Genomic DNA, 25,036 nt, shown 5'->3' with positions numbered 1-25,036 from the left:
GCCACTCTAAAACAATGACGGAACTACCAAAAGGAGGCGACAAAATATTTGCAAAATATATTTCTGATCAAGAAGGAGTATCCAGAATATTACAAAAGTTTGTGACTTAGAAACAAATTAAATCCCAAAAATGTATAAAAGTAGACGTTTCACCAGAGAAGATATGAAATGGCCAATGAATTCTTGAAGGGAGGCTCAAAATCCTTCTTTATTAGGGAAACACTACTCCAAATACAAAGAGATAATGCTCTGCTCTTCTGAGGCTTGAGACATTCAATCTATCAGTCAGTCAAAGCAGAGATTCAGAACCATTGTTAAGGATATATTGAATGAGAATCTCTGCACATTGCTACTGAGAATGAGAAAATGAGGAAACTCCTGTGGAAAACCACACGGCCATTCCTCACAAAATTAAATGGATAATTATCATATAAGGCAGAAACGTCCCTCTTAGCTACATAGACAAAAGACTGAAAGGCAGACGCTCTAAGAGAAACTTCTATACCTTTCCTCATTCTACCAAAATTCCAGAAAGGACACAGTGAAAACCACCCAAATATTCAACAGTGGATGAACGGATGAAAACAATGGGGTGTTTGGGTGTGTGTTTTTCTATGTGTGTCCCGTAACATCATTTGGCCTTAACAATGGATAAAGTGGCCTCTTTGAAGGTTGCTAAGGGAGGAGAATTGGTGGTAATAAAGCTTCTGTCAGCCAATATGAGAGGGGTGAAAACAACGTTCACAGTGTCTGTACAAATAAGTGGAAGATGGAAATGAAAATGCAAGAAACACAGACCCATCTGGCTCTCTAGAGGTATTTTAGAAAAACTTCCTTGAGGCACAAGGCACGGTGAAACATCAGCCAGTCACCCAAGGACAAATACTTGAGGATTCATGCCATGTGAGTTCTCTAGACCAGTCACATCCGTGGTGACACAAAGGAGAATTGTAGTTTGGAAGGAGTTCCCAGAGGGAGAACGTGGAGTTAAGGATTAATACATATAGAGTTTCCGTTGGGAAAATGAGAAGTCCCTGGGAGGTGGATGGTGGTTAGGGTTACACCTGAAGGAGAATGCACTGAATGTCACAGAATCCTGCTCAGGTGAATACGATTAAAATGCTGCATTTCATATGAACTATATTTTATTTCAATAAAAATGCAAAGTGCAAGATGAAACAGGTATATGCACAAAAATTTATTTTTCCTACACATGGAAGTGGTATCTCGGGATTAGAACATAAGCATGAGTGTGATTTAAAGCTCACCAACTGCATTGAATGTGAGCCCAATTGAGAATAAGTCTGCACCCAACACTTACCACACTTGAATTTTCACAAACATCACTCAGATACATTGTTTTTTAAAAATTATTATTACATTTTTATTTTTACACTTTAAAAATACAGAGTTTATTATATGTCTATTATGGTTCCATAAAATTATATTTAATAATTGAAGGATATGTGTTTTTTTTTCGGCATATTATGGGGGTACAGATTTTAAGGTTTCAATAAATGCCCAGTCCCCCCCTCCCCCAACAGGTCTGAGTCTTCAGCATGACCATCCCCCTGATGCCGCACATCTCACTCATTATATATGTTTCCCCCTCCCCCTCCCACCTGACCAATACCCTATTACTGTAGTACCTATGTGTCCACTTAGGTGCTGCTCAGTTCATACCAATTTGCTGGTGAGTATATGTGGTGCTTGTTTTTGCATTCTTGGGAAACTTCACTTAATAGTATGGGTTGCAGCTCTAACCAGGAAAATGTAAGATACATTGTTAATGTGTATGTTTTTGATTCATAAGGGGTGAGTTTTACCATAGATTTCTGTATTTCTAATAAGGTGCTACCAAGGTTTTCATTGCTCTCACATAATTAAACATTGATGACTATAACTACCAAGAAATTGAACTGGGGTGTTTTAGAAATTAAGCTCTTTGCAACATAGGGAGACACCAAACGCACCACAACAAAACATTCGCCAGGCACGGTGTCACCTGCCTGTGGTTGCAGCTGAGCCAGGAGGATGTCTGAAGCCTGGAGTTGGGGGTAGCAGTGAACTGTGACCTTGCGACTGCATCCGCTCCACCCTGGGTAAAGAATGAGTCTCTGCTGCCGAGGGAAAAAAGGAACTACAGTACCTATGTCACATTGGGATGAATTTTATTAACATTTAACAGATTTTAAAACTACAGCTTTGCAATGAAATTTAATAACCTCATACAGACAAGTCCATAATGGATCATGAAGCACAAGGAGCACCATATCTAGAAAAAATGTAGACTTTCCAGCCTACTGTATCCAGAGAACACACCATTGCACTTAATTTGATAACCCACCAAAATCCTTGGAACAATCTTTACCAGCTGAAGGCTTGGAGCGGTAAAACCATCATACGTGTCTTGAAACCTTACTCCTATTTCAATTACTTAAAGTGTCGCACATGATTCCCAGATATCCCACGATACCAAAAGGCAAACATCTCACACCCACCCACAAGTGAGAACAAGTACTAACACAGCACCACCAGAAAATCATGAGACTCCATATTAAATTCCACACACTCTAAAAACCTCACAGTGGAATCCTACACTTCAAAACCTAAAAATCAGAATTCACAATGAATTTCATATACAGTGAACATCTGCACGTAGGAAGTTCCTTCAAATGTTCAGAACACTCAAAAATCCAAAGAAAAGATTTCACATATGTGGCCACATCCTGGAATGCAGCCACCAGGAACCAATGGCTGCAGGTGCTTGTAGCCAAACCGGACCTCTTCATTTCCAAGTTTCTTCCTCCAGTACTGACTTGTGTGTGTGTGTGTGTGCGCGCGTCACTGCACATGCATCAGTTCTCATACTGATATTACTGGAACACAACCAGAGAACTTGTGCCGTGCTTGTTCCTCCTCTTGCTACCCCTGGCCCTCCCACCCACACAAGGGACTTTGCTAGCTTTCAGGGACACCTGGTCTCTTTCTTCCTTGTCTGATGCGGGCAGCAAGTTATTGTCCTTTGTCATCTCCGTCTTGTATTTTGGTGGATGAATCACAACTGCATTGGAAGGCAGGGTGGATTCAATTTTTCGGAAGTTCACCGCAGGCTTTGGTCGGTTTTGTTCCAGGAGGCACTTCCACTGATCTAAGGAGAGCTCCGTAGTTGCTGTCTTTTCCAAGCGTTCCTCAAACTCGGGCATCTTGACGCCAGAGTCACTTTTGAGCTCCCGTTGGGTTGCTCCCTTGTCCGTGTCTTCAGCCCCACGGGCTCTTGGTTTCTTCCCTCTGGAGGCACACCCACCGTCTCTCCCCAATTCACTCTTCTGGATGTAAAAGAGAAGGTAGGCAGGTTGACTGAGGACAGAAGAAATGTGACAGGCGGTCACCTTAGCATCATCCATTTTGTACCACTGGCCATTCCCAGCTTTGACATAGCAGAAGTAATGTCCACTTTGACAGCTGCTCCCAGCATGGACCAGCACAGCATACAGGAGGTAAACAAGGGGTCCTCTGTTCCGCTGAGACATGTATGGTTGCATGTCAAGGCACTCGGGATATTGCACTTCTTTTGCAATTTTGTTGCCTGTGACATCTGAGAACCTTTTCAACACAAGCATCAGGACCTTGGAGGCAGTGTGCACAGTCAGAGACTTGGACGCAGGGACCTTCTTTAGACAAGTACCACAGTGATAGGCATCCTCTCCGTCCAGGTGCTCGGGCTTCACCAACCATTGCAAAGCTTGGTTGAGGCTCTGAGCTGCCTCGATATCCAAGGCGATGTCCAGGTAAGGTTCAAAGGTGTCTGAAATGCCATGGCAGTGCAGACACTTGATCTGAGACCTCCAGTAGCCTCCAAATATTTGACGGATTAGGGTTGTGTCCTCAGAGTGACCGTCTAAGGGCTCGTGCCCAGATAGACAAGCTCTCTTCATGGCATCCACAGTGCACATGAGAAACTCATGGGCATCTTCCTGGTCGTATCTGTGGAAGCCAGCAGCCAGTGCCAGCGAGGGCTTGATCACCTGGCCAGGCTGGGTTAGCACCCGGGTGACATGAGCTTCCATAGTGCACAGCATGCAGCATTCCTGACGACGACAGCTTAGAGAATGCTCCTGGGACAGCACATAGTTGGCGAGGGGTGGTGTGTACGTCAGGCACTGCAGTGCAGCATTCATGTAGCACGTGTTTCCCACATTGCAGAGCCCAGCACCAACCCCATAAGGTCTCTTCCAGGTCAGCAGCAGTTTGTCCCTGGGAGCCAATGGCTTTGTCCCAGGAGCCTGTTTTAAATGCAGGTCGGGATCTCTCTTAGATAACAGTGAAGAGTTCTTAGGTCGGTAACAACTGGGGTTATCCATATCGTCAGCTAAATTTGGCTGAGAAATTTTGAGTTTTGCAAAGGCATTGAAAGGAGGCTCCCCTCCCTGGAGGACTGAAGCAGCCTTCATGTTTCCGGGAGCGATGATCACGAAGCCCCCGCTGGGACCGTAAGTTGAGGAAGGACGATGCTTTCCCTTCTGAGAGCGCCTTCGAATGGCAGGTCCGTCTCCACATCAGCCTTTTTATAGCTAGCCCGACTCACCACACCCACTCCCGAGGCACAACATCCACCAGTCACGTCCAAGCACTCAATCGGATTAGGAAGCCTCAGGGTGTGTTCTCTGGCAGTCCCCAGATAATCCGACCAGCACCCTCCCCATTACTATTTGTGCAACACCTGGGGCAGATTGAACTAGCAGGATCCCGATTAAGTACCCTTAATCGGGATTTAACAAGGGTGGGGTGGTGGACATATATTTGTCCTAGCCCTTTGAAAACAATAATGGGGGAACGTTAGATATTGAATAACAAGTCGGACTCACGCTTCGAGATTTTATTTCTCATTGCAAAGCTACAGTTCCTAAGGCAGAATGGCACTGGTGTAAGATCAGACATAGAGACCAATGGAATAGAGCAAAAGGCCCAGAAATAGCCCTCCTTCTATGGTCAATAGAGTGAATGATTGGTGCAAAGGTAATAACACTTTTCAGTGTGGACAGGATAGTGTTTTCAAAAAAGGCTGCTCTGAAACTTCGATATCCACAAAATAATGTAAATTTCCACACTCAGCCCTCAAGTCACAGAAAGATGCCTCTGCTTCTCAGACTCCAAAGTGCAGTTTCGAAATCTCGTCACCCCTTCCACGGCTCAGGCCTGCCGCTACAGCCAGCACACCCACTCACTAGGTAAAAGGTCAACAATCAGATCCAAACCATTAATGGCCTCAGGGGGATTACAGTGGGGTCCCTTGTATTCTGGTGGGAATCCCATGGGCCTAATCCACGTTACTATTTATTGAACACCGGAAGCAGATTCCGATATCAGTATTGTCCTGAAATACCCTGAGAGTACCTCTGAGTCACGGTGGTGGGTTTCCCTCTGTCTGGCTTCTTCCAACAGAAAGAGAAGGGATAACATGGGGAGAAGTGACGTGTGTATGCCTCTGTGTGCGTTTGTGTGTCTGTGTGTGTGCGTGTGTGTTTATCTATACTTTCATGCGTTTACATGTGCGAAGCACTAAAATGCCTTAGGATGCTGATAAGCAGAATTTGGACTCTTCCTTCCTGATTTTATATCTTACTACAAACTACATTACTAAGTCACTGCGTTGCTGGCACAAGATCAAACCTAGAGATCAAAGGAACAGAATCCGTAGCCCAGATACAGCCCCTGCCGTCTGTGGTGCACTGGGTTGAGTGATTGATACAAGGGTGTCCAAACTCTTATGGAGACAGTGTAGTCGTCTTTATAAAATACAGGATTGTGAAACTCTGATATCCACAGGAAACCTTAAAAGTTTGACCCTAAACAAATACGACACAAAATAACAAAATTACCTGGCAGAAAATACGAAAGTGTATCTTTAAATTGATGAACAAGTAAATATACAAAGTAAACGATGAAACGTTTAGAAGATGACATGGGGGATGTGTTCTCGGCACTGAATTTCTGGGGATTTCTTGGATATAACACCAAAGAATAGGCACAAAAGAAAAAAGCAAGTAAATTGGGGTTTAGCTACATTAAAACTTTTATTCATCATGGCCACCAGGAAATGAGTAACAATAAAACGCATAGGATGGGAGAAATTATTTGCCAATTTTATATGCGATAAAGGACCAGGTAACCAGAATATTATAACTTGTATGCAACTTAAAACAAAATTAAAAGCAAAAGGTACAAAAATAGCATTTTTCCTAGAAAAGATGCACAATGGCCAATGAATTCATAAACGGATGATCAATATCGTTATATATTAGGGAAGCACTAATCAAAATACAATGAGATAATGCTCTGCTACTGTGAGGGTGGCTAAAGATTCAATCAATCAATCAACCAACCGATCAATCAAAGCGGAGACCAGGAAGCGCTGTTAAGGAGGTAGAACAATGGAATCTCCTTACATTGGTATTCAGAAAGAGAACATGATGAAATTCCTGTCCAAAACAACATGACCATTCATTACAAAGTTAAACACATAATCATCACATGATCTAGAAACGGAACTCCTATGTATATACACAAAGGATTGAAAAGCAGACACTCAAAGAAATATTTGTGCATCGTTGTTCATATTATCAAAGTTCACAACATCAAGGGTGAAAAGAAACCAAAGATTCAACGGTGGATGAATGGATTTAAAAACTGTGGCGTTTGGGTGTGTGTTTTCCTGTGTGTGTCACGGAACATCGTTGAGCCTTGAAAATAAAGTTGTCTGTATTCAGGTTGCTAATGGAGGAGAGAGAGTGGAAATGAAGCTTCTATCCACCAACATTGCAGAGGTGAAAACAACGTTCACCGTGTCTGTACACATAAGTAGAAGACGGAAATGAAGATGCAGAAAACAGAGCTCCATCTGCCTCTCTAGAGGCATTTTAGGGGCAATCCTTGGAGTCACAAGGCAAGGTGAAAAATCAGCCAGTCACTCAAGGGCAAATACTTGAGGATTCATGTCAGGAGAGGTCTCCAGACCAGTCACTTCCATGGTGACAGAAAGGAGAACTGTAGTGTAGAAGGATTTCCCAGAGGGAAAACGTGGAGTTAAGGTTTGAACATTGCCGAGTTTCAGTTGGGAAAATGAGAAGTTCCAGAGGACGGTGGTTAGGGTTACACCTCAAGGTGAATGCAATGAATCTCGGGGAATCACAAATGGAAATACAATTAAAATGCTTCATCTAATATTAAGTACATTTCAGCTCAATAAAAATGTAAAGTGCAAGATGAAACAGGTGTATGTACAAAAATTTAATTTTCCTAAAGAAAGCATATGTTCTTAAAACCGTGCAGGTATACCAATACATTTGTTGTAAATAGGCTTGAAAAGGGCAAACGACAAAGAGGAGTGCTTCCATTCCCGGGACCATTAATGGAAACGTAACTGGATTACGCTGATTAGGTTAGGTCACACCCACAACTGCCAACCCACGGAACTGTATAAAAGTCGGCTCAGACAGGAAGCCTCCCTCAGTGCCCCTTGCCCAGGAGTCCCGGCTGCTGCAGCACACCCGGCGCAGAGCTGGCCCCGCAGCAGGCTCCCCTCCTCTGAGAACCCACTGACAGACAACAGGGGGTCCCCGCACTTCAGGTTGGTGACTTGCACTGATGTCTTCAGAAAATTAGTAGAGTACAAGAAATACATGATATTCAGGTTGTAGGTCAAAGATAGGTATTCTGTTTTTATGATTGTACTTCTTTGAAAAGAGACCTAAAATACTTGAGTTAAATGTCAATTATCTCACAAAAATTCACATTCCTAAGGAAATACACCCCCCCCCCACCCCCGACTTTGTAGGGAAACGGTTTTGGAAACGTGGTGCATTTGTCCGTAAGCAGTAAAGGCTGAATATTTCAGTTCTCCTTCGTTTCTTCAAACAGTTCACTGTGCACGTTTTAGAAAATACATAGAGGGTGGGCTTGTGGAGATAGGACAGTTATTGAAAGACTGTAGACCATAAACTTGCAGCAGAGCAGGGGAAAATTACATTTGCGTGTGAATTTGAGTTAGGAAAGTGAATATTTTACCATCGATAGTGACAATTCAAAAGGTAACAGGAAAGCATGTTTGATTTCAGATTTTCAAATATTTGTGCCCCACGATTCTGGATACCATTTTCTGTAGCTTCGATTTTTTGTCGCTCCTGGAAAATATTGTCCTTCATCTCACTCATAGAGGAAAGTGTCATAGAGCTTATCAAAGTCTGCAGCGTCAACGATTCTGGGGTAAAAACCTAAATTGATGGTTTCAGTACGTCAGGTCTAAGACAGGGCCCTATTTTGGGGATCGGTAATGATAGGAGAGGAAGGGAACACATCAGGGAATGAGAGTCCACTTTGTGAGGAAAGGACTTGAGGAAGTGGCTGACATGGCTTCCTTAAGGGGAAGAAGGTGTCGCGGGAATTTTTTGCACTATGCGAATTCATAGTGCTCTTAACGATCTTTTTTTTTTTCTTTTACTCAGCAGATCCAAAGGTCCACCCCTGAGGTCATCCAACCTCAAGCTGCCGGGAGATGAGACGGGTGGCGGGTCACTACCCACAGTCTGAGAAGAACACACTCAGCAGAGCCCAGACTATGAGGAAGCAGCAGAGGGGACCCGCAGGGCCCAGGGCTCCCCGACCCGAGGAGGAGAATCCCAGGGTAAGTGGAGACGACGATCTTTGGGGATCAGGGGACACACGGACCTCAGAGTCGGGGGGTGACTGTAGAAAATTCTGACACCATAAGCCAGTTTTCATTCCTACCCAAGGATGGCCCTGCCCCAGGCCTCCTGACCATCAGGGGAGTCTATGAGAGACTCTGAGGACCAAACTCAGCTCCCAGTGAGTTCACCGTGCAGCCAGGATTTTGTCCTGGTGCTGAGATCTGGTTCATGGCGCCCACCCCTAGAACCTTTAATCTCTACTCCTAATGCCCTTCCTAACGGGTGCTTTTGGTTATGACGTCCTGGCTCGAGTGTGCAAGCACCTAATTGGCTACTTGTGCCGCTCACCTCCCTAAAAGCAATATTCAGGTCTGAATGGAAACTCTGTCCTTACGTTGCCGTTGGACGGCTGCCCCTGACTGCTGCTGAATCGCTCGCTGACCACTGTCCTTGTTCACCCACAGGTCAAGTGCAGGGACTGTGGGGCTTTTGGACACACGGCCAGAAGCACCAGGTGCCCCATGAAGCGCTGGGGTGGAGCCCTGGCGCCGCAGCCCTTGGGCCCCAATAGGGGGAAGGAGAACCTGGCACCCCGGAAGCCCCATGATCTCCAGGACCCAGTGTCACTCGACCAGAGTGAGAGGGAGAAGGAGCAGAGACCGAGGTGAGCCATGGGGGAGGTGTAGCCACTGCCTGGGCCCTGGACCCCCAAAAGGTGGTGTGTCTCCTTCTCACACCTCGTGCACAGCCTCGTCCAGGCAAGGAAAACAGTACTGGGGACAAAGGGCCAGGAGGTCCCTTTCGGGTAGGTCTCCTGCCCCAGGAGCTCTTTCTCCTCCTGCACATTCAGGAAGGGGAGGCCGGAGCAGCTGCTGAGCTTGTGCACATGACCGGCAGAAAGGGTGTGGAGACTTCAGGAAAGTCCTTGCTGGGAAAACCCGGAGGGCTGCCTGGAGTAGGGCAGGGATCTGACAAGAGGGAAGGTGCAGCTTTAGCCCAGGTCACGGGGCTTCAACACCTGTGTCACACCCAAACAGTCACTGGGACCCTGCCCCCAAAAGGATTCCTCCATGTGTGGACGGGAAATCCCCGGGTGTTGATCACACCCTTTGTTCCGCAGGCAGGAGCAGCAGCAGAGGAAGTCTGTCCTGCAGGCGTTTCCCAGGACACCCCAAGGGAGGCCCCAGCAGGACTGCAAGGAAGTGCCGCAACCTTGTGCCTACCTGAGGGTGAGTGTGGCCCTGGTCCCTGCTCCCTGGGCCTGCTGGGCACCCCCGCTGCGTGTCCCTCCAGGCCCCGCTGTGTCTAGTCCTAGTTCTAGTCCTTACCCCCGAGCGAGTGTTAGTTAGAAATCCTTTGGGGCCAAGCTGATTCCAGTTTGTGTGCCTCTCAGATGTCATTTTTCCCATTTCCTCGTTTCAGCAAATTTACTTCCAAGCCTCCCAACGCTATGTGTGTGGGGGCACGTGCAAATCTGTTACCAGATTATTGCAAAAGCCAGAATCCTACATCCAGAAACACACATCTCTTGAGTGGATAAATATTCCGAAATTCCCTGTCCCGCCTCCTCACCCACCCAACTGCTCTCTGAAGAACATGAGGCAGTTACACTCCATGGGATGAAACGTGTGTTTCAAGGTCCTCCAGAGGGGGCGCTGATTTGAAGACCACCCTGTGGAATAGGACCTAGTCCGGGATCCCGTTCATTCTGTACTTGTCCCGATCACCCAAGGTGGAGAGCCTGCCCATATTTAGAATGACTTCTCATAATTAGGTCATCGTGACATCTAAGTTGCTTTGATCCTCGTTTCTAATCCCATGTGGTTGATTTTCAGGTTGAGTCGTCGGTGAGGAGTTTCTAACGTGTGTTCTGCCTTTTCCTACAGATTCCGAGCAGACCCGTGCCGGTCTACACAACCAACGACAGGCCTGCCCTGGACCCTCCTCTTAGAAGCCAGCCACCTGCCAGGGATGACATGAGCTCCACGTTCTCCTCACTGTCTCCCATGGCAATGCAGAGACTGAGCTCCTTCTGCAGTAGTGGACCAGATAGAGGACAGGCAGGGCTCCTCACAGAGACCCCGAAGCCTGCGTTCAAGCGCTACGGCCAGGACCCTCTCGCCATTGACAGGCTGGCCCCGAGCAGGGGTGACCGCAGCTTCCTTGGAGCTCCCCACGCTGCCTCCACAACCCCTGTCCTGGGAGACGTCCTCAAGCCCCAGGCAGGGCACAAGCGTCCTGTTCTGATCTCACAGCCCTGCCCACCGCCTGCCACACGGAGCTCGGGCCAAGACTTCCATCTCAGCATCAGGGCACCCGGCAAGAGACCTGCAGAGACCCCCACCCGGACTTGCCAGCGTCCTCCAAAGAAACCCAGACGAAACCCCTTGGAGACACCTCAGAAGAGCACTCAGAGGCCGAAGCTGAGCCCTGTGCGGGCTGACCTGCCTCCACCAAGAGAAGCTGGACTTGAATGCAAAGTGGCGCCTCAGTGGACCGGGAAGAGTGCAAGCCAGGTGCCCAGCAGTGACCTGCAGCCTCCACATGGCAGAAGTCTCCTGAGCCCTGTCCAGGCCTGCACCGAGCCCCGTCTCCCGTCACCCAGCCCTGCTCCAGGCCAGCCCCTCAGGATGGCCTTCAGGAGACTGGACAGCGGACAGTGGAGCTCCAGGCTCCTGCCAGCTCCCTCCTGCCTCCTCCCTGAGAAGCCAGGTCCTCCTGCCCAGAACCCTCACGCCCCAGAGAAGTCTGAGGCTCACTGTGCCCGGGTCCCCCCGAGTGTCCTGTATGAGGACCTTCGGCTTTCCTCGTCCTCTGAGGACACTGACTCCGAGTGAGACATTGTGTACTTGGGGTCCAAGTGTGTGTACTTCGCGGTGTCTGGGTGGTGCCTGGGTCCTTCATCTCTGAAGCCCTGTCCCGTCCTCAGGGGAGAGGCTTTGACTCTGGAAGTTGTCAGGGAACCCAGGCTTGGGATATTTCTTCACCTTGTACATTGGAGTTCTCTAATGTCACTGTATGAAAGTCTCTTTGCACTTTGCTTCTCTGTCAATAAAATTGTCACCTCGATACCAGGCGGTGTCCTATTTTTTCTTTATCCCAGTGCAAATGACGTAAAACCTATCTCTATAGGTGGAAGTTTATGGACGGTGATGAGGAGGCTGGCAGGTCTAATGGCTCCTTAACAATTCAGAATCTCAGGCAAAATGCATCTCCATCCGATCCCAAGCCACTAAGATTGTGGGAGGGACCTGTGGATTTACCTGGGGACAAGGACCCGTGTGCTGTTCGTTCTGGTCAGCCAGATCCCCACACTTAGCTTCCTGAGCTGGGAAAGAAGCCCCAGCACACGACCCCTCCACCCCGACCCTCACACCCCAGGACAAATAGGCGTCGTTCTCCAGAGGATCCCCCATCGCCGCCGCCCCCACCCCCCAAAACATCACTTTCCTTTGCCGAGTCCTAGTAAACTTAGATCAAAATAGGAGTCTGAGGAAGGCAGCCTGTGGAAATTTATGTGTATGCCCCTATTAATGCAAACTTCACTGGGCATCTGCTCCGTGTCCACACCCTCCTTACTGTACACCCTGTGCTGAGAACTTCAAGATGTTACCAGAATCAATTCCATAGCTGCTCAGGGAGGAACGCCCATGTCCTGGGAGGAAGGAGGACATGGGGACTGGGAGGGAGCAGCAGGGCAGGAGCAGACACTGCAGAGTGTGAGGAAAAACTGTCTCTGCCGGGATTCTGCTCTCAGGAGGAGTGACCTCCGAGCTCCCCTCATGGGTACAAGCTTCTGGAGACAAAATGACGTCAAAATCCCAGGCTGCTGCTACCAAAGGTGTAGAAGAGACACCCACACACAACCCTGCCGTCTCTGGTGGACGGGTTTGAGTCACTGACACCAGGGTGTCAAAACTTTTCTATGCACAAGGGCATTCCTTGCCTAATAGGGTGCCGTGAAACTTAGACTATCCGAAGAAACCCCAAAGTTGGACCTTACACAAAAAAACACCCAAAGAAATAAAATTCCTAGACACAAAATACTGAAATACAACCTGAAATTCAGAAAACACTAAATGTGCAAAGTAAACCATGAAACGTAGAAGAACATATCGGGGGAATGTTCAGGGCACGGGATTTTCTAAGGATTTCTTGCACATGACACCAACAATCAGGCATAAGAAAATAAATAGATTGGGGTGTATCAAAATTGGAACATTTTTTATTTTTCTCCAGCATATTGTGGGGGTACAAATGTTAGGGTCATGTCTATCACCCTTGCCCACACCCTCCTTTGAGTCAGAGCTTCAAGCATGTCCTTCCCCCAGTTGGTGCGCAGTGCATTCACTATGAATGTATATAACCGTCCCCTCTCCCGCCACCTGCCCGACACACGATAAATGTTATTCCTTTATGTCCACTTAGGTGTTGATCACTTAATACCAATTTGCTGGTGAGTACATGTGATGCTTATATTTCCATTCTTGGGATACTTCACTTAATAGAATGGGTTCCAGCTCTATCCAGGAATAAACAAATGATGCTGCATCACCGTTGTTTCCTACAACTGAAGAGTACTCCATGGCACACATATACCACGTTTTATTAATCGACTCATGTATTGATGGGCACTTGGGTTGTTTCCGCTTCTTTGCAATTGTGAATTGTGCTGCCCTGAACATTCGAGTGCAGGTGTCTTCTTCTTAGAGTGACTTTTGTTCTTTTGGAAGGGTGCCGAGTCATGGGATTGCTGGATCAAAGGCTAGATAGACTTGTTGATCCAGTCGCTTTAGGGAATCTCCATATTGCTTTCCACAGAGAATGAACTAGTTTGCAGTCCCACCGGCAGCGTGAGAGTGTTCCTATCTCTCTGCATCCACGCCAACATTAGAACTTTTATGCTTCAAGGCCACTCTAAAACAATGACGGAACTACCAAAAGGAGGCGACAAAATATTTGCAAAATATATTTCTGATCAAGAAGGAGTATCCAGAATATTACAAAAGTTTGTGACTTAGAAACAAATTAAATCCCAAAAATGTATAAAAGTAGACGTTTCACCAGAGAAGATATGAAATGGCCAATGAATTCTTGAAGGGAGGCTCAAAATCCTTCTTTATTAGGGAAACACTACTCCAAATACAAAGAGATAATGCTCTGCTCTTCTGAGGCTTGAGACATTCAATCTATCAGTCAGTCAAAGCAGAGATTCAGAACCATTGTTAAGGATATATTGAATGAGAATCTCTGCACATTGCTACTGAGAATGAGAAAATGAGGAAACTCCTGTGGAAAACCACACGGCCATTCCTCACAAAATTAAATGGATAATTATCATATAAGGCAGAAACGTCCCTCTTAGCTACATAGACAAAAGACTGAAAGGCAGACGCTCTAAGAGAAACTTCTATACCTTTCCTCATTCTACCAAAATTCCAGAAAGGACACAGTGAAAACCACCCAAATATTCAACAGTGGATGAACGGATGAAAACAATGGGGTGTTTGGGTGTGTGTTTTTCTATGTGTGTCCCGTAACATCATTTGGCCTTAACAATGGATAAAGTGGCCTCTTTGAAGGTTGCTAAGGGAGGAGAATTGGTGGTAATAAAGCTTCTGTCAGCCAATATGAGAGGGGTGAAAACAACGTTCACAGTGTCTGTACAAATAAGTGGAAGATGGAAATGAAAATGCAAGAAACACAGACCCATCTGGCTCTCTAGAGGTATTTTAGAAAAACTTCCTTGAGGCACAAGGCACGGTGAAACATCAGCCAGTCACCCAAGGACAAATACTTGAGGATTCATGCCATGTGAGTTCTCTAGACCAGTCACATCCGTGGTGACACAAAGGAGAATTGTAGTTTGGAAGGAGTTCCCAGAGGGAGAACGTGGAGTTAAGGATTAATACATATAGAGTTTCCGTTGGGAAAATGAGAAGTCCCTGGGAGGTGGATGGTGGTTAGGGTTACACCTGAAGGAGAATGCACTGAATGTCACAGAATCCTGCTCAGGTGAATACGATTAAAATGCTGCATTTCATATGAACTATATTTTATTTCAATAAAAATGCAAAGTGCAAGATGAAACAGGTATATGCACAAAAATTTATTTTTCCTACACATGGAAGTGGTATCTCGGGATTAGAACATAAGCATGAGTGTGATTTAAAGCTCACCAACTGCATTGAATGTGAGCCCAATTGAGAATAAGTCTGCACCCAACACTTACCACACTTGAATTTTCACAAACATCACTCAGATACATTGTTTTTTAAAAATTATTATTACATTTTTATTTTTACACTTTAAAAATACAGAGTTTATTATATGTCTATTATGGTTCCATAAAATTATATTTAATAATTGAAGGATATGTGTTTTTTTTTTCGGCATATTATGGGGGTACAGATTTTAAGGTTTCAATAAATGCCCAGTCCCCCCCTCCCCCAACAGGTCTGAGTCTTCAGCATGACCATCCCCCTGATGCCGCACATCTCACTCATTATATGTTTCCCCCTCCCCCTCCCACCTGACCAATACCCTATTACTGTAGTACCTATGTGTCCACTTAGGTGCTGCTCAGTTCATACCAATTTGCTGGTGAGTATATGTGGTGCTTGTTTTTGCATTCTTGGGAAACTTCACTTAATAGTATGGGTTGCAGCTCTAACCAGGAAAATGTAAGATACATTGTTAATGTGTATGTTTTTGATTCATAAGGGGTGAGTTTTACCATAGATTTCTGTATTTCTAATAAGGTGCTACCAAGGTTTTCATTGCTCTCACATAATTAAACATTGATGACTATAACTACCAAGAAATTGAACTGGGGTGTTTTAGAAATTAAGCTCTTTGCAACATAGGGAGACACCAAACGCACCACAACAAAACATTCGCCAGGCACGGTGTCACCTGCCTGTGGTTGCAGCTGAGCCAGGAGGATGTCTGAAGCCTGGAGTTGGGGGTAGCAGTGAACTGTGACCTTGCGACTGCATCCGCTCCACCCTGGGTAAAGAATGAGTCTCTGCTGCCGAGGGAAAAAAGGAACTACAGTACCTATGTCACATTGGGATGAATTTTATTAACATTTAACAGATTTTAAAACTACAGCTTTGCAATGAAATTTAATAACCTCATACAGACAAGTCCATAATGGATCATGAAGCACAAGGAGCACCATATCTAGAAAAAATGTAGACTTTCCAGCCTACTGTATCCAGAGAACACACCATTGCACTTAATTTGATAACCCACCAAAATCCTTGGAACAATCTTTACCAGCTGAAGGCTTGGAGCGGTAAAACCATCATACGTGTCTTGAAACCTTACTCCTATTTCAATTACTTAAAGTGTCGCACATGATTCCCAGATATCCCACGATACCAAAAGGCAAACATCTCACACCCACCCACAAGTGAGAACAAGTACTAACACAGCACCACCAGAAAATCATGAGACTCCATATTAAATTCCACACACTCTAAAAACCTCACAGTGGAATCCTACACTTCAAAACCTAAAAATCAGAATTCACAATGAATTTCATATACAGTGAACATCTGCACGTAGGAAGTTCCTTCAAATGTTCAGAACACTCAAAAATCCAAAGAAAAGATTTCACATATGTGGCCACATCCTGGAATGCAGCCACCAGGAACCAATGGCTGCAGGTGCTTGTAGCCAAACCGGACCTCTTCATTTCCAAGTTTCTTCCTCCAGTACTGACTTGTGTGTGTGTGTGTGTGCGCGCGTCACTGCACATGCATCAGTTCTCATACTGATATTACTGGAACACAACCAGAGAACTTGTGCCGTGCTTGTTCCTCCTCTTGCTACCCCTGGCCCTCCCACCCACACAAGGGACTTTGCTAGCTTTCAGGGACACCTGGTCTCTTTCTTCCTTGTCTGATGCGGGCAGCAAGTTATTGTCCTTTGTCATCTCCGTCTTGTATTTTGGTGGATGAATCACAACTGCATTGGAAGGCAGGGTGGATTCAATTTTTCGGAAGTTCACCGCAGGCTTTGGTCGGTTTTGTTCCAGGAGGCACTTCCACTGATCTAAGGAGAGCTCCGTAGTTGCTGTCTTTTCCAAGCGTTCCTCAAACTCGGGCATCTTGACGCCAGAGTCACTTTTGAGCTCCCGTTGGGTTGCTCCCTTGTCCGTGTCTTCAGCCCCACGGGCTCTTGGTTTCTTCCCTCTGGAGGCACACCCACCGTCTCTCCCCAATTCACTCTTCTGGATGTAAAAGAGAAGGTAGGCAGGTTGACTGAGGACAGAAGAAATGTGACAGGCGGTCACCTTAGCATCATCCATTTTGTACCACTGGCCATTCCCAGCTTTGACATAGCAGAAGTAATGTCCACTTTGACAGCTGCTCCCAGCATGGACCAGCACAGCATACAGGAGGTAAACAAGGGGTCCTCTGTTCCGCTGAGACATGTATGGTTGCATGTCAAGGCACTCGGGATATTGCACTTCTTTTGCAATTTTGTTGCCTGTGACATCTGAGAACCTTTTCAACACAAGCATCAGGACCTTGGAGGCAGTGTGCACAGTCAGAGACTTGGACGCAGGGACCTTCTTTAGACAAGTACCACAGTGATAGGCATCCTCTCCGTCCAGGTGCTCGGGCTTCACCAACCATTGCAAAGCTTGGTTGAGGCTCTGAGCTGCCTCGATATCCAAGGCGATGTCCAGGTAAGGTTCAAAGGTGTCTGAAATGCCATGGCAGTGCAGACACTTGATCTGAGACCTCCAGTAGCCTCCAAATATTTGACGGATTAGGGTTGTGTCCTCAGAGTGACCGTCTAAGGGCTCGTGCCCAGATAGACAAGCTCTCTTCATGGCATCCACAGTGCACATGAGAAACTCATGGGCATCTTCCTGGTCGTATCTGTGGAAGCCAGCAGCCAGTGCCAGCGAGGGCTTGATCACCTGGCCAGGCTGGGTTAGCACCCGGGTGACATGAGCTTCCATAGTGCACAGCATGCAGCATTCCTGACGACGACAGCTTAGAGAATGCTCCTGGGACAGCACATAGTTGGCGAGGGGTGGTGTGTACGTCAGGCACTGCAGTGCAGCATTCATGTAGCACGTGTTTCCCACATTGCAGAGCCCAGCACCAACCCCATAAGGTCTCTTCCAGGTCAGCAGCAGTTTGTCCCTGGGAGCCAATGGCTTTGTCCCAGGAGCCTGTTTTAAATGCAGGTCGGGATCTCTCTTAGATAACAGTGAAGAGTTCTTAGGTCGGTAACAACTGGGGTTATCCATATCGTCAGCTAAATTTGGCTGAGAAATTTTGAGTTTTGCAAAGGCATTGAAAGGAGGCTCCCCTCCCTGGAGGACTGAAGCAGCCTTCATGTTTCCGGGAGCGATGATCACGAAGCCCCCGCTGGGACCGTAAGTTGAGGAAGGACGATGCTTTCCCTTCTGAGAGCGCCTTCGAATGGCAGGTCCGTCTCCACATCAGCCTTTTTATAGCTAGCCCAACTCACCACACCCACTCCCGAGGCACAACATCCACCAGTCACGTCCAAGCACTCAATCGGATTAGGAAGCCTCAGGGTGTGTTCTCTGGCAGTCCCCAGATAATCCGACCAGCACCCTCCCCATTACTATTTGTGCAACACCTGGGGCAGATTGAACTAGCAGGATCCCGATTAAGTACCCTTAATCGGGATTTAACAAGGGTGGGGTGGTGGACATATATTTGTCCTAGCCCTTTGAAAACAATAATGGGGGAACGTTAGATATTGAATAACAAGTCGGACTCACGCTTCGAGATTTTATTTCTCATTGCAAAGCTACAGTTCCTAAGGCAGAATGGCACTGGTGTAAGATCAGACATAGAGACCAATGGAATAGAGCAAAAGGCCCAGAAATAGCCCTCCTTCTATGGTCAATAGAGTGAATGATTGGTGCAAAGGTAATAACACTTTTCAGTGTGGACAGGATAGTGTTTTCAAAAAAGGCTGCTCTGAAACTTCGATATCCACAAAATAATGTAAATTTCCACACTCAGCCCTCAAGTCACAGAAAGATGCCTCTGCTTCTCAGACTCCAAAGTGCAGTTTCGAAATCTCGTCACCCCTTCCACGGCTCAGGCCTGCCGCTACAGCCAGCACACCCACTCACTAGGTAAAAGGTCAACAATCAGATCCAAACCATTAATGGCCTCAGGGGGATTACAGTGGGGTCCCTTGTATTCTGGTGGGAATCCCATGGGCCTAATCCACGTTACTATTTATTGAACACCGGAAGCAGATTCCGATATCAGTATTGTCCTGAAATACCCTGAGAGTACCTCTGAGTCACGGTGGTGGGTTTCCCTCTGTCTGGCTTCTTCCAACAGAAAGAGAAGGGATAACATGGGGAGAAGTGACGTGTGTATGCCTCTGTGTGCGTTTGTGTGTCTGTGTGTGTGCGTGTGTGTTTATCTATACTTTCATGCGTTTACATGTGCGAAGCACTAAAATGCCTTAGGATGCTGATAAGCAGAATTTGGACTCTTCCTTCCTGATTTTATATCTTACTACAAACTACATTACTAAGTCACTGCGTTGCTGGCACAAGATCAAACCTAGAGATCAAAGGAACAGAATCCGTAGCCCAGATACAGCCCCTGCCGTCTGTGGTGCACTGGGTTGAGTGATTGATACAAGGGTGTCCAAACTCTTATGGAGACAGTGTAGTCGTCTTTATAAAATACAGGATTGTGAAACTCTGATATCCACAGGAAACCTTAAAAGTTTGACCCTAAACAAATACGACACAAAATAACAAAATTACCTGGCAGAAAATACGAAAGTGTATCTTTAAATTGATGAACAAGTAAATATACAAAGTAAACGATGAAACGTTTAGAAGATGACATGGGGGATGTGTTCTCGGCACTGAATTTCTGGGGATTTCTTGGATATAACACCAAAGAATAGGCACAAAAGAAAAAAGCAAGTAAATTGGGGTTTAGCTACATTAAAACTTTTATTCATCATGGCCACCAGGAAATGAGTAACAATAAAACGCATAGGATGGGAGAAATTATTTGCCAATTTTATATGCGATAAAGGACCAGGTAACCAGAATATTATAACTTGTATGCAACTTAAAACAAAATTAAAAGCAAAAGGTACAAAAATAGCATTTTTCCTAGAAAAGATGCACAATGGCCAATGAATTCATAAACGGATGATCAATATCGTTATATATTAGGGAAGCACTAATCAAAATACAATGAGATAATGCTCTGCTACTGTGAGGGTGGCTAAAGATTCAATCAATCAATCAACCAACCGATCAATCAAAGCGGAGACCAGGAAGCGCTGTTAAGGAGGTAGAACAATGGAATCTCCTTACATTGGTATTCAGAAAGAGAACATGATGAAATTCCTGTCCAAAACAACATGACCATTCATTACAAAGTTAAACACATAATCATCACATGATCTAGAAACGGAACTCCTATGTATATACACAAAGGATTGAAAAGCAGACACTCAAAGAAATATTTGTGCATCGTTGTTCATATTATCAAAGTTCACAACATCAAGGGTGAAAAGAAACCAAAGATTCAACGGTGGATGAATGGATTTAAAAACTGTGGCGTTTGGGTGTGTGTTTTCCTGTGTGTGTCACGGAACATCGTTGAGCCTTGAAAATAAAGTTGTCTGTATTCAGGTTGCTAATGGAGGAGAGAGAGTGGAAATGAAGCTTCTATCCACCAACATTGCAGAGGTGAAAACAACGTTCACCGTGTCTGTACACATAAGTAGAAGACGGAAATGAAGATGCAGAAAACAGAGCTCCATCTGCCTCTCTAGAGGCATTTTAGGGGCAATCCTTGGAGTCACAAGGCAAGGTGAAAAATCAGCCAGTCACTCAAGGGCAAATACTTGAGGATTCATGTCAGGAGAGGTCTCCAGACCAGTCACTTCCATGGTGACAGAAAGGAGAACTGTAGTGTAGAAGGATTTCCCAGAGGGAAAACGTGGAGTTAAGGTTTGAACATTGCCGAGTTTCAGTTGGGAAAATGAGAAGTTCCAGAGGACGGTGGTTAGGGTTACACCTCAAGGTGAATGCAATGAATCTCGGGGAATCACAAATGGAAATACAATTAAAATGCTTCATCTAATATTAAGTACATTTCAGCTCAATAAAAATGTAAAGTGCAAGATGAAACAGGTGTATGTACAAAAATTTAATTTTCCTAAAGAAAGCATATGTTCTTAAAACCGTGCAGGTATACCAATACATTTGTTGTAAATAGGCTTGAAAAGGGCAAACGACAAAGAGGAGTGCTTCCATTCCCGGGACCATTAATGGAAACGTAACTGGATTACGCTGATTAGGTTAGGTCACACCCACAACTGCCAACCCACGGAACTGTATAAAAGTCGGCTCAGACAGGAAGCCTCCCTCAGTGCCCCTTGCCCAGGAGTCCCGGCTGCTGCAGCACACCCGGCGCAGAGCTGGCCCCGCAGCAGGCTCCCCTCCTCTGAGAACCCACTGACAGACAACAGGGGGTCCCCGCACTTCAGGTTGGTGACTTGCACTGATGTCTTCAGAAAATTAGTAGAGTACAAGAAATACATGATATTCAGGTTGTAGGTCAAAGATAGGTATTCTGTTTTTATGATTGTACTTCTTTGAAAAGAGACCTAAAATACTTGAGTTAAATGTCAATTATCTCACAAAAATTCACATTCCTAAGGAAATACACCCCCCCCCACCCCCGACTTTGTAGGGAAACGGTTTTGGAAACGTGGTGCATTTGTCCGTAAGCAGTAAAGGCTGAATATTTCAGTTCTCCTTCGTTTCTTCAAACAGTTCACTGTGCACGTTTTAGAAAATACATAGAGGGTGGGCTTGTGGAGATAGGACAGTTATTGAAAGACTGTAGACCATAAACTTGCAGCAGAGCAGGGGAAAATTACATTTGCGTGTGAATTTGAGTTAGGAAAGTGAATATTTTACCATCGATAGTGACAATTCAAAAGGTAACAGGAAAGCATGTTTGATTTCAGATTTTCAAATATTTGTGCCCCACGATTCTGGATACCATTTTCTGTAGCTTCGATTTTTTGTCGCTCCTGGAAAATATTGTCCTTCATCTCACTCATAGAGGAAAGTGTCATAGAGCTTATCAAAGTCTGCAGCGTCAACGATTCTGGGGTAAAAACCTAAATTGATGGTTTCAGTACGTCAGGTCTAAGACAGGGCCCTATTTTGGGGATCGGTAATGATAGGAGAGGAAGGGAACACATCAGGGAATGAGAGTCCACTTTGTGAGGAAAGGACTTGAGGAAGTGGCTGACATGGCTTCCTTAAGGGGAAGAAGGTGTCGCGGGAATTTTTTGCACTATGCGAATTCATAGTGCTCTTAACGATCTTTTTTTTTTTCTTTTACTCAGCAGATCCAAAGGTCCACCCCTGAGGTCATCCAACCTCAAGCTGCCGGGAGATGAGACGGGTGGCGGGTCACTACCCACAGTCTGAGAAGAACACACTCAGCAGAGCCCAGACTATGAGGAAGCAGCAGAGGGGACCCGCAGGGCCCAGGGCTCCCCGACCCGAGGAGGAGAATCCCAGGGTAAGTGGAGACGACGATCTTTGGGGATCAGGGGACACACGGACCTCAGAGTCGGGGGGTGACTGTAGAAAATTCTGACACCATAAGCCAGTTTTCATTCCTACCCAAGGATGGCCCTGCCCCAGGCCTCCTGACCATCAGGGGAGTCTATGAGAGACTCTGAGGACCAAACTCAGCTCCCAGTGAGTTCACCGTGCAGCCAGGATTTTGTCCTGGTGCTGAGATCTGGTTCATGGCGCCCACCCCTAGAACCTTTAATCTCTACTCCTAATGCCCTTCCTAACGGGTGCTTTTGGTTATGACGTCCTGGCTCGAGTGTGCAAGCACCTAATTGGCTACTTGTGCCGCTCACCTCCCTAAAAGCAATATTCAGGTCTGAATGGAAACTCTGTCCTTACGTTGCCGTTGGACGGCTGCCCCTGACTGCTGCTGAATCGCTCGCTGACCACTGTCCTTGTTCACCCACAGGTCAAGTGCAGGGACTGTGGGGCTTTTGGACACACGGCCAGAAGCACCAGGTGCCCCATGAAGCGCTGGGGTGGAGCCCTGGCGCCGCAGCCCTTGGGCCCCAATAGGGGGAAGGAGAACCTGGCACCCCGGAAGCCCCATGATCTCCAGGACCCAGTGTCACTCGACCAGAGTGAGAGGGAGAAGGAGCAGAGACCGAGGTGAGCCATGGGGGAGGTGTAGCCACTGCCTGGGCCCTGGACCCCCAAAAGGTGGTGTGTCTCCTTCTCACACCTCGTGCACAGCCTCGTCCAGGCAAGGAAAACAGTACTGGGGACAAAGGGCCAGGAGGTCCCTTTCGGGTAGGTCTCCTGCCCCAGGAGCTCTTTCTCCTCCTGCACATTCAGGAAGGGGAGGCCGGAGCAGCTGCTGAGCTTGTGCACATGACCGGCAGAAAGGGTGTGGAGACTTCAGGAAAGTCCTTGCTGGGAAAACCCGGAGGGCTGCCTGGAGTAGGGCAGGGATCTGACAAGAGGGAAGGTGCAGCTTTAGCCCAGGTCACGGGGCTTCAACACCTGTGTCACACCCAAACAGTCACTGGGACCCTGCCCCCAAAAGGATTCCTCCATGTGTGGACGGGAAATCCCCGGGTGTTGATCACACCCTTTGTTCCGCAGGCAGGAGCAGCAGCAGAGGAAGTCTGTCCTGCAGGCGTTTCCCAGGACACCCCAAGGGAGGCCCCAGCAGGACTGCAAGGAAGTGCCGCAACCTTGTGCCTACCTGAGGGTGAGTGTGGCCCTGGTCCCTGCTCCCTGGGCCTGCTGGGCACCCCCGCTGCGTGTCCCTCCAGGCCCCGCTGTGTCTAGTCCTAGTTCTAGTCCTTACCCCCGAGCGAGTGTTAGTTAGAAATCCTTTGGGGCCAAGCTGATTCCAGTTTGTGTGCCTCTCAGATGTCATTTTTCCCATTTCCTCGTTTCAGCAAATTTACTTCCAAGCCTCCCAACGCTATGTGTGTGGGGGCACGTGCAAATCTGTTACCAGATTATTGCAAAAGCCAGAATCCTACATCCAGAAACACACATCTCTTGAGTGGATAAATATTCCGAAATTCCCTGTCCCGCCTCCTCACCCACCCAACTGCTCTCTGAAGAACATGAGGCAGTTACACTCCATGGGATGAAACGTGTGTTTCAAGGTCCTCCAGAGGGGGCGCTGATTTGAAGACCACCCTGTGGAATAGGACCTAGTCCGGGATCCCGTTCATTCTGTACTTGTCCCGATCACCCAAGGTGGAGAGCCTGCCCATATTTAGAATGACTTCTCATAATTAGGTCATCGTGACATCTAAGTTGCTTTGATCCTCGTTTCTAATCCCATGTGGTTGATTTTCAGGTTGAGTCGTCGGTGAGGAGTTTCTAACGTGTGTTCTGCCTTTTCCTACAGATTCCGAGCAGACCCGTGCCGGTCTACACAACCAACAACAGACCTGCCCTGGACCCTCCTCTTAGAAGCCAGCCACCTGCCAGGGATGACATGAGCTCCACGTTCTCCTCACTGTCTCCCATGGCAATGCAGAGACTGAGCTCCTTCTGCAGTAGTGGACCAGATAGAGGACAGGCAGGGCTCCTCACAGAGACCCCGAAGCCTGCGTTCAAGCGCTACGGCCAGGACCCTCTCGCCATTGACAGGCTGGCCCCGAGCAGGGGTGACCGCAGCTTCCTTGGAGCTCCCCACGCTGCCTCCACAACCCCTGTCCTGGGAGACGTCCTCAAGCCCCAGGCAGGGCACAAGCGTCCTGTTCTGATCTCACAGCCCTGCCCACCGCCTGCCACACGGAGCTCGGGCCAAGACTTCCATCTCAGCATCAGGGCACCCGGCAAGAGACCTGCAGAGACCCCCACCCGGACTTGCCAGCGTCCTCCAAAGAAACCCAGACGAAACCCCTTGGAGACACCTCAGAAGAGCACTCAGAGGCCGAAGCTGAGCCCTGTGCGGGCTGACCTGCCTCCACCAAGAGAAGCTGGACTTGAATGCAAAGTGGCGCCTCAGTGGACCGGGAAGAGTGCAAGCCAGGTGCCCAGCAGTGACCTGCAGCCTCCACATGGCAGAAGTCTCCTGAGCCCTGTCCAGGCCTGCACCGAGCCCCGTCTCCCGTCACCCAGCCCTGCTCCAGGCCAGCCCCTCAGGATGGCCTTCAGGAGACTGGACAGCGGACAGTGGAGCTCCAGGCTCCTGCCAGCTCCCTCCTGCCTCCTCCCTGAGAAGCCAGGTCCTCCTGCCCAGAACCCTCACGCCCCAGAGAAGTCTGAG

The 25,036-nt window shown here is 47.2% G+C and overlaps 2 protein-coding genes across 2 annotated transcripts; both read right to left on the bottom strand.

Moving 5' to 3' along the window:
* Window positions 1–2,876: 2,876 nt before the first annotated feature.
* LOC142864112 (ubiquitin carboxyl-terminal hydrolase 17-like protein 6) lies at window positions 2,877–4,454 on the bottom strand. Its single transcript, XM_075997262.1, has one exon. It carries the CDS (start codon window positions 4,452–4,454, stop codon window positions 2,877–2,879), a length of 1,578 nt encoding a protein of 525 aa, XP_075853377.1.
* Window positions 4,455–16,473: 12,019 nt separating this feature from the next.
* LOC142864111 (ubiquitin carboxyl-terminal hydrolase 17-like protein 6) lies at window positions 16,474–18,051 on the bottom strand. The gene has a single exon (XM_075997261.1). The coding sequence runs from the start codon at window positions 18,049–18,051 to the stop codon at window positions 16,474–16,476; it is 1,578 nt and encodes a 525-aa protein (XP_075853376.1).
* Between the last annotated feature and the right edge of the window lie 6,985 nt (window positions 18,052–25,036).

Source organism: Microcebus murinus, chromosome 24 (genome assembly GCF_040939455.1).
Source record: "Microcebus murinus isolate Inina chromosome 24, M.murinus_Inina_mat1.0, whole genome shotgun sequence".
In the NCBI taxonomy this organism is placed as follows: domain Eukaryota; kingdom Metazoa; phylum Chordata; class Mammalia; order Primates; family Cheirogaleidae; genus Microcebus; species Microcebus murinus.
Note: the sequence above shows the minus strand (reverse complement) of the source record. Positions and strands in the feature narration are given on the sequence as shown.

Bases quoted from the DNA above. Each gene is read 5' to 3' on its own strand.
- LOC142864112 (XM_075997262.1), bottom strand. From the start codon at position 4,454: ATGAAGGCTGCTTCAGTCCTCCAGGGAGGGGAGCCTCCTTTCAATGCC.
- LOC142864111 (XM_075997261.1), bottom strand. From the start codon at position 18,051: ATGAAGGCTGCTTCAGTCCTCCAGGGAGGGGAGCCTCCTTTCAATGCC.